Consider the following 12,070-nt stretch of genomic DNA (forward strand, 5'->3'; position numbering starts at 1 on the left):
GCATGGTGTACAAAGAACATTGCACGCCACATTTAATTGAAAACCAAACAAGAACCGATGCCCCGGAATAATTAAAAGATCGACGTCAAATGCTGTTGCACATGCGCCTTGTGAAGGAATGCGTTGATTGGTTGTTGGAGGAATGGCGAATTGTTTGAGTGAGCAACCAGAGACAGGAGAGAAGAGAAGTCCGAGTGTGTGGTGGTCGTTGTCAACGGAGGGCGATTTAAATACGAACGGTTGTATAAAGAACGATATCGTTTGGAAAAGTGAAGGTGAATGGCTTCTTTCTCTTTATCCACCATTTACAAAAAGAAACTCATTTTAATTTCAGTCCGGGTCGACCGTTTTTTATTGTCGCCGGTTTATTTTGTTTAATATATGTTGACAAACAGACAACCGTCGATGTTACTGTGCAATGGTACGGAAGAGAAAGGCTGGCATGTCGAGACCTGTTAACGTTTATAATATTTTAAGATAAACACAAGCCGAAGTGGAAGCCTCTACGTGGGCCTGTTAGAAACAGCAGCCAAAGCGACACATAGGTTAAGATACGCAATTATTTATAGAAGGACGGGGTGGTCATGGTCGGAATACATTTAATACTTTGGTTAGCTTGGCCGAGGCTGACCTGGGGCTAAATATCAACAAGCTAAACACTAACCTATGAAGGAACTTGTATATGGTCCTTCGACCAACTAAACATAGCAGCGTGATGTCTCAAATTACTCCACAGTATCATGTAGGAGGTTTATATGGCAGTAGGGCCGCTCGGGGCAACCCTTGAGCGGACCCTTAAGTGCTGTCCCTATAAAACGTCGCTCGGGGTCCTTCGTCCTCTCCAGCTACGTTACTGTTATAGGTCAGAGCTGTTCTGGGGCTCTACAACAAAACGCTTAAAGGGAGCATAAACAAGCGGTCTACAAACTAATGATTGTCAGCAAACCAGCAACTTGCTGCTTTGTCTTGTATTTTTATCGATATGTTGTAAACAGCGTCGTTGGTTACGGGTTTCTAAAGGAGCCCATTCCTGGTCCCCTGCATTTATGGAAGACATCAGTGACTAGGGAGTGTCTGTGTCTCTCGGACGAAATAAACAAGTTTTTTTCTTTTATTGAAACTGCCTGTTTATTGAATTTCTCGCCAATATGTGCATTTTTTTGCCGAATGATAGCGCGCACACGCACAGTAAAGCCGTCGAATATGTACCCAATGACCTCTGGTATAAAATGGAAAGGGATCACAGAGACAGTATGTTGGACTCCCAAGTTTCTCTGTATAAATTCTAAGGTTATGCCATTTTATGTCCATATAGTTTATCATAGATTGGTTAACTCAGTTTAACTCACTTGAGACCATCTGCCCTGACTAAAACCTCCCCATTGTCCAGTATCATTATTTCTTCAAAGTTGTTGTACTTCTAACCTTTAGGCGGCTTTTGCTCCATCTTGTGTTGTATCTCCATCTTCTCCATGTAAAATCCATCAATAAATGTTATAAATAATATCAGCAGATATTACAAATGCTATTTAAAAAACATTCAGTAGTTTCTATGCTCCTCTTCTGTTTCAGATTCCTGTGCTACTCGTGTGTACATACCTGGTAAGATTGTCTTTGAGAATTGTTTCTGTTAACTATTTGTGATGTGTTAAAACTGTTGGCATTAAACCCATTGATTACTAATCTACAAGTTGCTGTTTCAAACCCTGCCACAACTGTTACACAGTCACATCATATTTTTTACTGTAGTTAAGAATGTGTTAAGCTTTATTTCATTATTTTGTTAAGGTTATTTCTACAACCTTAACAAAATAATGTAAAGTGCACTTGACTCAATAGGTAGCATGTCGCCCTACAATCCAAGGTACTTTTGAGTGGGCTGGTTATGCGACACTGGTGTAGGTTACAGCTGTGAACTCACTTTATTTGCCGGGTCTTTTCAGTCACAGCATACCTCCAGAGGTCTCAGTCTTTTGTCATTGCCTTTGTGAGGCCCAATGTTTGAAGGTCATGCTTCACCATGTCTTCCCGGGTCTCCCTCTACCCCAGATTCCTTCCACTGTTTAGGAATGGCACTTTTTCACACAGCTCTCATCACATAAAGCTTTAAATAATAGAATGTAAATACTGAGTTGAAATATCCTTTTGGATAGAAAAAGTCAAAGGCTGTTCGTATCTCCAGGAAATGTGGGTTCAAGTCCCATGAACAGCCCTTAACTTTTTCGGTCTAAAGTGTTTTTCAACTCAATATTGACGTGGTATTGTATATAGCATTATGTGCTTTCAGACCCAATGTTTCAAAACAATTATTTCACATTTTATTTTTCGTTTTGTGTTAGGTGTAGACATGAATTGCAACAAAAGAGCAAGAAAAGTGAAGTGGCAGCCATGCAAAGAAGTTCATTTTAAATCTCCTCCTTTGACCAATTCTCGACACAATTTAATTTCCCCTCAAACAGACCCTGTAAGTAGAGTTTTTCTGTGCTCTTTTGAAGTTTTTGAATCCTTGAACTGCTTTGATAGAACCGTCAATGGCTTTGTTAGTTATATATTTTGTTTTAAGATATCACCACAACAGAATTGATATCCTAAAGCCACGGTGCTATGTAAAGAGTGTTGGTGCCACGTGAAAAGCCCTCACTCTGTAAAGTGGTTGGCATTAGGAAGTGCATCCACCTCTATAGAAACCAGGTCAAAATCAAACTGTGGAACCTGGTGCAGCTCCCTGTCAATCCTTCCAACCCATATCAGCATGGAAAATGGACGTTAAATGATGATAAAGATCCCGGTACTTATTTCATTCTGCAACTTATTTCATTGATATCTATTTGATAAACCACTAAGTTATAAGACATGAAACAACACACATGCACACACACACACACACACACACACACACACACACACACATACAAAATGGACTTTTGCACAGTTTCCCCTCTACTAAATTCCACTCCCCTGGTATTGGTCAACCGAAGGCAATGGACGCACATCCTGTCCAATCTTCTCTATCATTTCTCTCATATTTGCCTCCCTGTAATCAGAGAGTATGTCCTCAAACTTTCTCTTTTCCAACTGGGGAGCCATGACAGTTAAATACCCTATTTTAACGTGTATAAGGAACCCTTTTTTGTCAAAAATTAGGTTAAAAAAATATGGGAGTTTTTTTATCCATGGATAGTATCATAATCCCTTACAAAACCTTTTTTCAAAATTTTAAGCCCCCAAAATTAGGGGATTCCTTATACACGTTAAAGTACGGTATGTCTTTACTTATTTACAAAAAGTCAATATCTTATTGAATATTTACCATTCTATCTTTTTGGTTCTCATGTTTTAAGCTTTTTCTCAGTTTTTATATTTTATGAATTTCCTTTTTCTCAATATTATTTCCAAGATGTCATCTGATCCTAAGACCAGCCGACTGTCTGGCAAAATATCAACTTCCACTAAACTCAGCAATGATGGAAATTCAAAGGAAGACTATTCCAAAATTCTCCTCAAAGATCTATGCCAGGAAGATAAACTACGTGTGGCCAATCTCATTTTGGAACTAGCTAAGTCAGTTTCGTTTTCATGTTCATTTTTTTTTTTTTTTCACTATGGCAACATATTTCTTTATTTGTTGTCTTTATTCTTTGCTTTTTGTTTGTTAATGCAAGCTGAGACATTATTCTGTTCATGTGACACTATTTCTAACCTTAACTGTGAGACTCACTTTTCTTTAACCATGGGACCTAACTTTATTAGGAAGACTATGTATATCTAGGCACACACAAAGTTTATGTGCTTCAATAGAAATATTAACAAAAGGATTAACTCATTTTACCAGTCTTATGATGAAAATTAAATGATCAAAGGTATATTTTGTATCTTATTTTGGTAGACTTGGTGATGAACGGGACAATGCCAAGCAACAATTAAACAAAGAACGGGGCAATTTTGAAGTTCAAATCCAACGTTTAACAGATCAACTTAAAGCCCTCACCGATGACCACAAACGTAAATTCTTTATTCTTTTAGTTTATTTTTCAACTGAAGATGACTGCAAATAGCAATCGTTTCTCTCTCCCTCTCTCCTCTCTCTTATTGCCTTTGTTGAGATTCATTTTCAATGATGTTCTTCCTTTCATTAACCCTCGCCTGTTTTGAATTAACGTAATATTTCTCCTTGTCCTTCAAACAATGAACAGCTCAAGGGCTGGGTTGGATTTCTTGGAAGATTGCAAATGAATGACCCTCACACATAATTAATGCTTTGTATGCATGTCTATTTTGTGCAGAAATTCTGTGTAAAATGATGGACTGCCAACATCTGTTGAGTATTTACCAACACATTCTTACTGAATTACAAGACCAAAAGAGGAACCCAACATCTGACCAAAATCTCCAAGAAATAATCAACACCAAAGTATGTTTGGCAAATGTTGTTTTAAATTTTGTTTAGCTCCTGATTAATTCTGACCAACCAAACCTTCTTTCCAAAGGTCCTTCACCATTTTTTATGCTTTTAGAATGTGTTTTGCAGGAGATTGAGTTGCTATTTCTTGCTAATTAAATGATCATAAACAGGCTCTCTTGCTAGCTTAAATTTATTTTTCTTCTTCTGTCTCAGCCTCAAGTTGTTTGCATTAGTTCGACATAAACCACCAGATTTGTTAACTTTTTCTGCAGGGAACAGACACAGTCCCTCCCTCACAATGGAAAGCAGACCCCACCAGCTTCAATGGAAGGAAGCCAACACTGACTTATATTTCATGCTTAGAGCAACACAGAGGAATGGAGTAAACACTAAATGAGATTATTATTTAGTATTTGCTTCAATCTTTTATGTTCTTAGTGGGGAAAATTGTCGACTTTGCTTTTCCATCCTTTGACACATTCACTGTCAGGCCAAGAATTCACTTCACAACTGCATGGTTCTGGGTTTCATCCTACTGTACTTTACCTTGTGTGTGTGTGTGTTCAACTATAGTTAATGGAATGGCACAAGACTAATCAGGTGTAACAGAGCAAAGGCCACTACAGTAGTGGTAGAAAAGGGGTGAGGAGGTCTCACATTGTTGAGTCTGAGGTTGGAGTATTTAAATGAGAATCCCTTCTTGCTGGTATTTTTCTTTTTTTTTTTTCAGCCTTTCCCTTTGTTTAATTTATTTTCAATTTCTTTATTGTGTCTTCCTTTAAGGATAATTACTGGTATTGATACTTTTTCATGCTTTTCTAACAGAAAAAAAAAACCTTGAACTGAATCAATGGACAAACAAATTTTTAAAATATTTTTATGAAAATTTAATACTTAAGAATTGTTTTTGTTTAACTTTTAAATTGAATCATTTTCTGATTTTCTAGGAAAATGTGCAACATAGCACCATTTCCCAACAGCCTGTCTTCAAGACTCATGAATGTGTTTCTAATCAAGGCAATCATTGTAATTTACCTCACTCAAGAACTTGTTTTACGTTACCTACTGCAACAATGCCTCTTTCTCGTAATAATTCCAACATTTCAACTCCACACAGTTCCAACTCATTAAATATTCATTTGTCAAGAAGGGTGCCACATCATAAAAAAGTTAATTTGGTGTCTCATGTTGCCAGGAAGGACTTGAAACCTGCTAAATATATATTCAAAACCAGTCCTCGAGATCAACCCCAAAACTGTGCTAATGGAGAAATACCAGGAGAAAGATCTTTGAAAGATTTCCGAGAGGCCAGTGTGAAATCTACCTCTTCTCAAAAAGGTCTCACTACCTCAGAAATGGATTATGCTGAAGAATGTGCAGAGGAATTAGCTGGTGCCAAAATGAATATTTCTAAAACTAGACAGCCAGTGTCTTTGCATGCAGAGCCTATGATAACTTCAAAGGATCATTTAGAAAAACCAAAGAGTAAATGTGATAAGTTAAAGGAACGGAGATTGTTTGGTCCACTTCAAGAACCCATTATGTCAAGTACACAGAAGAGCTCAGAATTTGGTTACAGTGGCTCAGTCTGTTCACAAAACACAGTTGCTAATGCTGTTAATGGTGGTGCCAGTCACAATTCTTTCCGATCTGCATTTAGCCTTCCAGAAACCCTTCAGTCGTATAAAAGACTTGCGCATCTTAACTTTTCTGATACATCTCATTCGAAAAACAATATTTACGATAATTATGCCAAACATAAGACGTCAAGTCTTCGTTCATCTCTGCATAGTTTGCCAAATGTCTTGTTACAGGCTGCACCTTCCAGAAACACAGATTTAACCAATAAAGCTGTACTTTCTGACAAAACTAATGAGGAGGAACTACATAACACATCGTTACAATCAAACACTTCTAAAGCATCTCATCCTGATTTGTTAGCAAATAATCTAAACGCTGCACAATTTTGTCAAATGGACTTCGAAGAACGTCGACAGTTTCTTGTCAAACAAAGGGAATTATTGAATGAAGAGCGGAATCGTTTGATGTCCATTCTTAATCATCCTGACATTAAACCTTTACAACTCGACTCCATTTCTAATTGTAGTAAGTTCTTTTTTTTTTTCTTTAACATATATTTATATAAAATATTATCCCAAATTTTCAAGCATATAAGGCCTCCTACAAAATGGTCCAGGAAATCCCCCTGTGCCTTTTAGGCTCCTGGTAGAAATATATTCAGGTTGTGTCATGTGGTCCCTATTTGATCTCTATGCAAATGGTTTGGTCTGAGACCAATTACAGCATCATAGACATATTGCAACCATTCAAAAAAAAAAAAGAAAAAATAACAAAAACTATTAACTTCACTTCAACAATTATCATAATAAATGTTTCACTTTTTAGCAATCAGATTTCTCTGTCAAACATAATGCTTATTTATTGACATTGTCTTGAATTTATCATGCGTTTATCTCAAAGCTTTCAGATTTTGGTGGTGTGATTGTATATTTTTAGAATGACATTGTAGGATAGGTGGGAGAAGCCAGATCTAGCCAGTTTGAACATAAAACAAGACTATTTAGCTGTCATAGCATGCTAAATGATTAAATGAAGTTAAGTCTTTAGTTTTGAATGGCTAAACATGTGCTTTCTAGGCTGGAATTGTTTAACTTTATTTTAGGGCAAAATCTCTTCAAATTTTCTGATGCATATTTGTTTTGGGTTGGGTTTTTTTTGTACATTTTGGGATATAATTTTTATTTGCTGTTTGTAGTTTCTTAAAATTCTGCTTTAGGGAAACATATTGTAAATTAACGAGCTGTTTACTCATTAATGTGTTTCTTTTCTTTTCTTCCAGAAAATTCTATACCTGAATTATCATTTGCTAGTCAAACAATACCAATCAGTTGCCAAGATAAAGAGAATTCTTGTAATATTCCTGAAGACATTGAAGAAGCTTCATTGAAAAGTGAAATTGTATCCAAAGAACCCTGTGATGAGGTTGTCTCTGATTCAAAGTAAGTTGATTTCCTTTGAGGAAATTTTTGCAGTAAGCATGGCTGTGTGGTTGTCAAGTATGTTAAAGTAGATGTTAAAATGATGAGGATGATGATGCTGTTTCAAAATCCCAATAAAAGCCAACATCTTGATATGGAACAGCCCAACCTGGTGCTTCTCAAAGGAATGGGATATCTTAGCTGACTTGACCTATTTTTTTTATTCTATGGTGTTTCATGTGAAGTTTGGCTGCTATTTCTTGCAGGCTGAATAACCACATAGAGGTTTCCTTCATTTTGGTGCATTTTAATTGTTTTATTGTATTGGTTGCAGTTGTTTAAACTCTGGTGGACCCTGACCAAAAGCTTTCCAGCCATGACCATTCCCTATTTTTTATATATCAGAAACTAAATTGTCTAATGGATCCCTTTTTTTTCTTTAAGGTGATAGCATGTAATCTGAGGGAGATTTTGACTGCTCTTTCCAGCAGGTCTTTTTTCTGACAGATATAGATATCCTCCTCTAAATGGTTGGTGCCAATAATTAATATTTCCATAATTCTATTTTCAGTCTTGGAGAAGTGGCAACCAAGGTAAATCCTGAAGATTCCTGCAGTGTTACATCTCCAAGCAGCCCGAAGTAAGAGAAATACTTTGTCAGCCATTGGTGTTTTTATTATTTTGACATTTGAAGACTCTCCGTGAGACACAGTGCTTTGTATGTGTGTATATATGTGTGTATATTTGTCAAAGCATTGTGTTGATGGGAAGGCATTGTAAAACGTGTGTGTGTGTCGTCACGTGTGTGTCTGTGTAGATATGAAATGTGTGTGTGTGTGTGTGGCCTGAGTATCCCTGTGATGGAACAGCCTTCTGATCGGGGTGGGGTTGGGATGTTGGCCTGCTTGCCTGGCCAGTGGGGTGGGGCACCAGTCACAAGCTAAACTGATGCAAAGTGCATTGTGAATAGCGATGTATAACAGCATTCAATAGTCTGGTCGATCATGTGGGATTTTGAAACAGCATCCTCATCCTCATTGTTTTAAGATCTTCTTTTCCATGCTTGTCTGGGTCAGACAGGAGTATGCTGAGGCAGAGCATCCTACAGTCAGATAGGAGATAAAGAAGAGAGTGAATAGAATTAAACTTTGCTTTGTGGTTTGGTGGTGGTGGTGGTGGTGGAGGGTGTGTGTGCTGAGGAATAACAAATGTGTGTGTGTGTCAGAAATTTCACTGTAAATGTTTTTGCTATTGGGAAATTCACAGTAAGAAATTTTGCTGAAAGACAAATTCTCTGTATGAGCAATTATAAAGTTTGTTATATCAGTATTTTTTGAAATAAAATAAAAAAAGAAAGAATGATAAAGTGTTTTATAAAGGCATTAAATAGGAAAGTCTTTATTCAATGTCAAACATTAAAAGACTTCAGAGACAAAACACTTCAATACAATTGTCTTTTTGCTTTTTACAGCAAAAACGTTTATAGTGAAATTTCCTATGATGAACAAATGCCTGTTGTAATCTGTTGTCCTGACTAAATTTCTGTATTTCCAAAAGAGAACTTATATTCTGGTTGATTTCTTCCTATTTTTCAGACAATCTTCCCTTTGTCTCGCTGACTTGATTGATTCTATAGAATCTGACCTGCCTCATGCACATAAACAGCATTTCTCAAAGAAATCTCACAGATTATCTCCAAAACAGATTATCTCCAAAACAGATTATCTCCAAAACAGATTATCTCCAAAACTTACCAAACCTTTTCAATCAGAGAAATTGGAAGAAATATGTGAAAGGGAAATTTTGAAAGATGTTTTCTTTTTAAACTAATTTCTTTTTAAACTTATCTAATAATTTCCATGAATGTGATATAATTTTTGGAAAACTTTTTTATATTTATTTCTGCAATCCATTTTGGTCGACAATGAAATACGAACTTGATAATATATTTTTATCTTCAACGTGTTTGATAAATTAATTACCCTCCTGGGATTTTCTTTTTCTTTTTTTTTTCCTTTTTTTTTTTTTTGAGATATATCCTCTGAAATCATCTCAAATAGTGGTTCAACCACAGATTTTCTTTTTTGCTAAAAGAAAAAAAAGCAAAAACCAATAAACCCCAGATAAAAGATTAATTGTGGAAAATTCTTTTGAGAATTTATATTCAGTTTCTGTCCCTTCCACAAATCTGAGGAAAGATTGCCAACATAAATGATGAACCAATGTAGAAAAGAGAAACTTTTCTTTTTTTTTTCTTTTGAAATCCTAACAGATTTTTTTTCTATTTATAATTATTTTATTTTTATTTGAGCAATGTAAATATGTCTGTAAGCATGGATCAGTGAGTGTTTTTGTATGGTTTCTTTAAACATTTTTAAAGATAAAATTTTGTGAGAGTCTATTTTTTCATGCTATAGATCAAAGATGTGATTAATATTTAGGTCAAACATTTTGATTCTAATTTTATCTAAACATCTCAACAGTCAACACCCCCCCCCCCTCATTTAGTGACCACTGATATTGCTTTTGTAAGGACAGATTTACTGTGGATCTACTCTCCTATGTTACTGACCAATGGGCACTTGTCCTTGAGAAATTTTGTGAAAACAGGATTGTTGCCACGGGCACGGAAGCCAGTCACGTGGCCGATGCCAGCACCACCTTGACTGGCTCCTGTGCCGGTGGCACGTAAAAAGCACCCACTACACTCTCGGAGTGGTTGGCATTAAGAAAGGCATGCAGCTGTAGAAACATTGCCAGATCAGACTGGAGCCTGGTGCAACCTTCTGGGTTCCCAGACCCCGGCCGAACCATCCAACCCATGCCAGCATGGGAAATAGACGTGAAATGATGATGATATTGATATATATACACACACACACTTACCTATGTTTATACACAAGCATGCATGTATACACACATGTACACAAGTGTGTTGTCTTCTCTACCACTGCTGTGGCTACTACTACTGCTACAATGGCCACTGTTCCTCATATGTGATTCATCTTGTGCCACCTCTGCTCAGGTACTCTTCACTGCCTTGTCAAAAGTGTCTGACTACCACTGCCCTCCCATTGCAAACCCCTACAATGGTCACTATGTACAATCATTCCTCCCCAATGTTGTCCCTCTGAAATTCCCTTTCTGCACATACTTTCCCTACAACTTGAAACTGTTCCACTCCCCTTGTTCCCAACGACCTGTGAAGGCTGCAGCTCCAGCCTCTTCCTAGACTAAATAAACCATTGCATTTTTAAAAAAAAGACAATAAAGATTTATAGATAAAATTTCCCAACAATTTTGGAAATATTTTTGATTCAAATATACAGATATTTTAACCACTTCCTTATATAATTTATATGAAGTGGTTTTTTTTTGTTTTTCCTGACAATCAGATATTTAAATTGTTCTAGAGGTGTGTGTGTGTATCAAAGATCTCTCCTAACACTGCAGAGAATTTTTGTAATAAAGTGTTTATTTATTGACTTCTTAAATTAGTTGTTTGGAAATCCTAAATAGATTTTCAAATATAATTAAATATTTATCATCAAAAGGTTTAATCACTGCATGTCTACTTAATGACAACTCTCAATTTCACTACATGGCAGCTTGAACCAATGGTCTTGGGATGATAACCTTGACTCTGGGTGTGGAATTTTGCTTAATGTATACTGTGGAAGTTCAATGTTATATATATATATATCTATCTATCTATATCTATATATATATATATATATATATATATATATATATATATGACAGAGAGAGAGAGAGGAGTAACAGTAGGCTTCTCTCTGAGAGAGAAAAGCAGATTGTGTGATATTTGTGTAAGAATGGCTGTGCTGCATGGTAGTGAGATGTGGGTCCTGTGTGCAGAGAACATGCAAAAACAGGAGAGAAATGAAAGTAGTATGCTGCTCTGATGGATGTGCAACATCAGTGTGTAATGTTGTACAGAGTGCAAATGTGATGAGAGAAAAGTTGGGAATAAGAAGAATCAGATGCAAGAGGAAGACAATAATGGTTTGGCCATGTGATGCGTATGGATGGGTGCAGTTGTCTAAAGAAATGCTGATGGCTAGAAGTGGATGGAACCTGCAGAAGAGGAAACCCAGCAGCCCCCGTTCCTGTGAACCTGGAAAAGGGCTTATTTTGAATTCACCATTTATGAAGTGTCACTGCCAAAATATAGTTATCCATTTCACCATTGATGACATCATTGAGATTCATGAACCTTCTAGACCAAGAATAAACCTAAAAGATTATAAAGAAAATTTTGAAATAAATCCTAAAGTTAGGCTGATATGCCCATGTAAATCGAACCTTTGAAAACTTAGCCAAATAATTATAGGTAAGTGTACTCACTCTAAAAACCAAAATTAAACTTAGTCTATGACCAAGAACACATCATCATCATCATCATTTAACAATAACAACTCTAACACTGAGAACCCCTTCCAACCGAATTACAACAAACAACATTTTTTAGACAGAGTAGAGAGACACAGCGACACACGTTGGCAGCAACAAAAACAACATAGGGGCACATACACTGTAATATGTTGGAGTAATTAAGGACCCTTTTAAACTACGACTAAATAATCACAGGTCCCCTTTTGGGATCCCAGAGAGGCGCAACATTACAGTATTGGTCAACTATATATAGTGT

General features: G+C 36.5%; 1 protein-coding gene across 3 annotated transcripts; it reads left to right on the forward strand.

The window, feature by feature from the left end:
* Nucleotides 1-96: 96 nt before the first annotated feature.
* On the forward strand, nt 97-10,895 carry LOC149131576 (uncharacterized). 3 transcript variants are annotated; one of them, XM_089337889.1, is made up of 10 exons: nt 97-275; nt 1,573-1,602; nt 2,340-2,464; nt 3,398-3,561; nt 3,887-4,002; nt 4,284-4,411; nt 5,350-6,508; nt 7,263-7,422; nt 7,973-8,041; nt 8,997-10,895. In XM_089337889.1, exons 1-10 carry the CDS (start codon nt 143-145, stop codon nt 9,229-9,231), a joined length of 2,319 nt encoding a protein of 772 aa, XP_089194015.1. In that variant the 5' UTR covers nt 97-142; the 3' UTR covers nt 9,232-10,895. The 3 variants fall into 3 exon arrangements, with proteins under 3 accessions (XP_089194015.1, XP_089194016.1, XP_089194017.1); XM_089337890.1 differs by lacking the exon at nt 1,573-1,602; XM_089337891.1 differs by lacking the exon at nt 2,340-2,464 and having other exon boundaries at nt 113-275.
* Nucleotides 10,896-12,070: the final 1,175 nt, after the last annotated feature.

The sequence above is a fragment of the Octopus bimaculoides genome, chromosome 20 (genome assembly GCF_046866305.1).
Source record: "Octopus bimaculoides isolate indiv1 chromosome 20, ASM4686630v1, whole genome shotgun sequence".
NCBI lineage: Eukaryota > Metazoa > Mollusca > Cephalopoda > Octopoda > Octopodidae > Octopus > Octopus bimaculoides.

Coding starts and splice junctions, on each gene's coding strand:
- LOC149131576 (XM_089337889.1), top strand. CDS start 143: ATGGCGAATTGTTTGAGTGAGCAACCAGAGACAGGAGAGAAGAGAAGT. Junction 1,603..2,339: donor TACTCGTGTGTACATACCTG/GTAAGATTGTCT, acceptor GTTTTGTGTTAG/GTGTAGACATGAATTGCAAC. Junction 6,509..7,262: donor CGACTCCATTTCTAATTGTA/GTAAGTTCTTTT, acceptor CTTTTCTTCCAG/AAAATTCTATACCTGAATTA.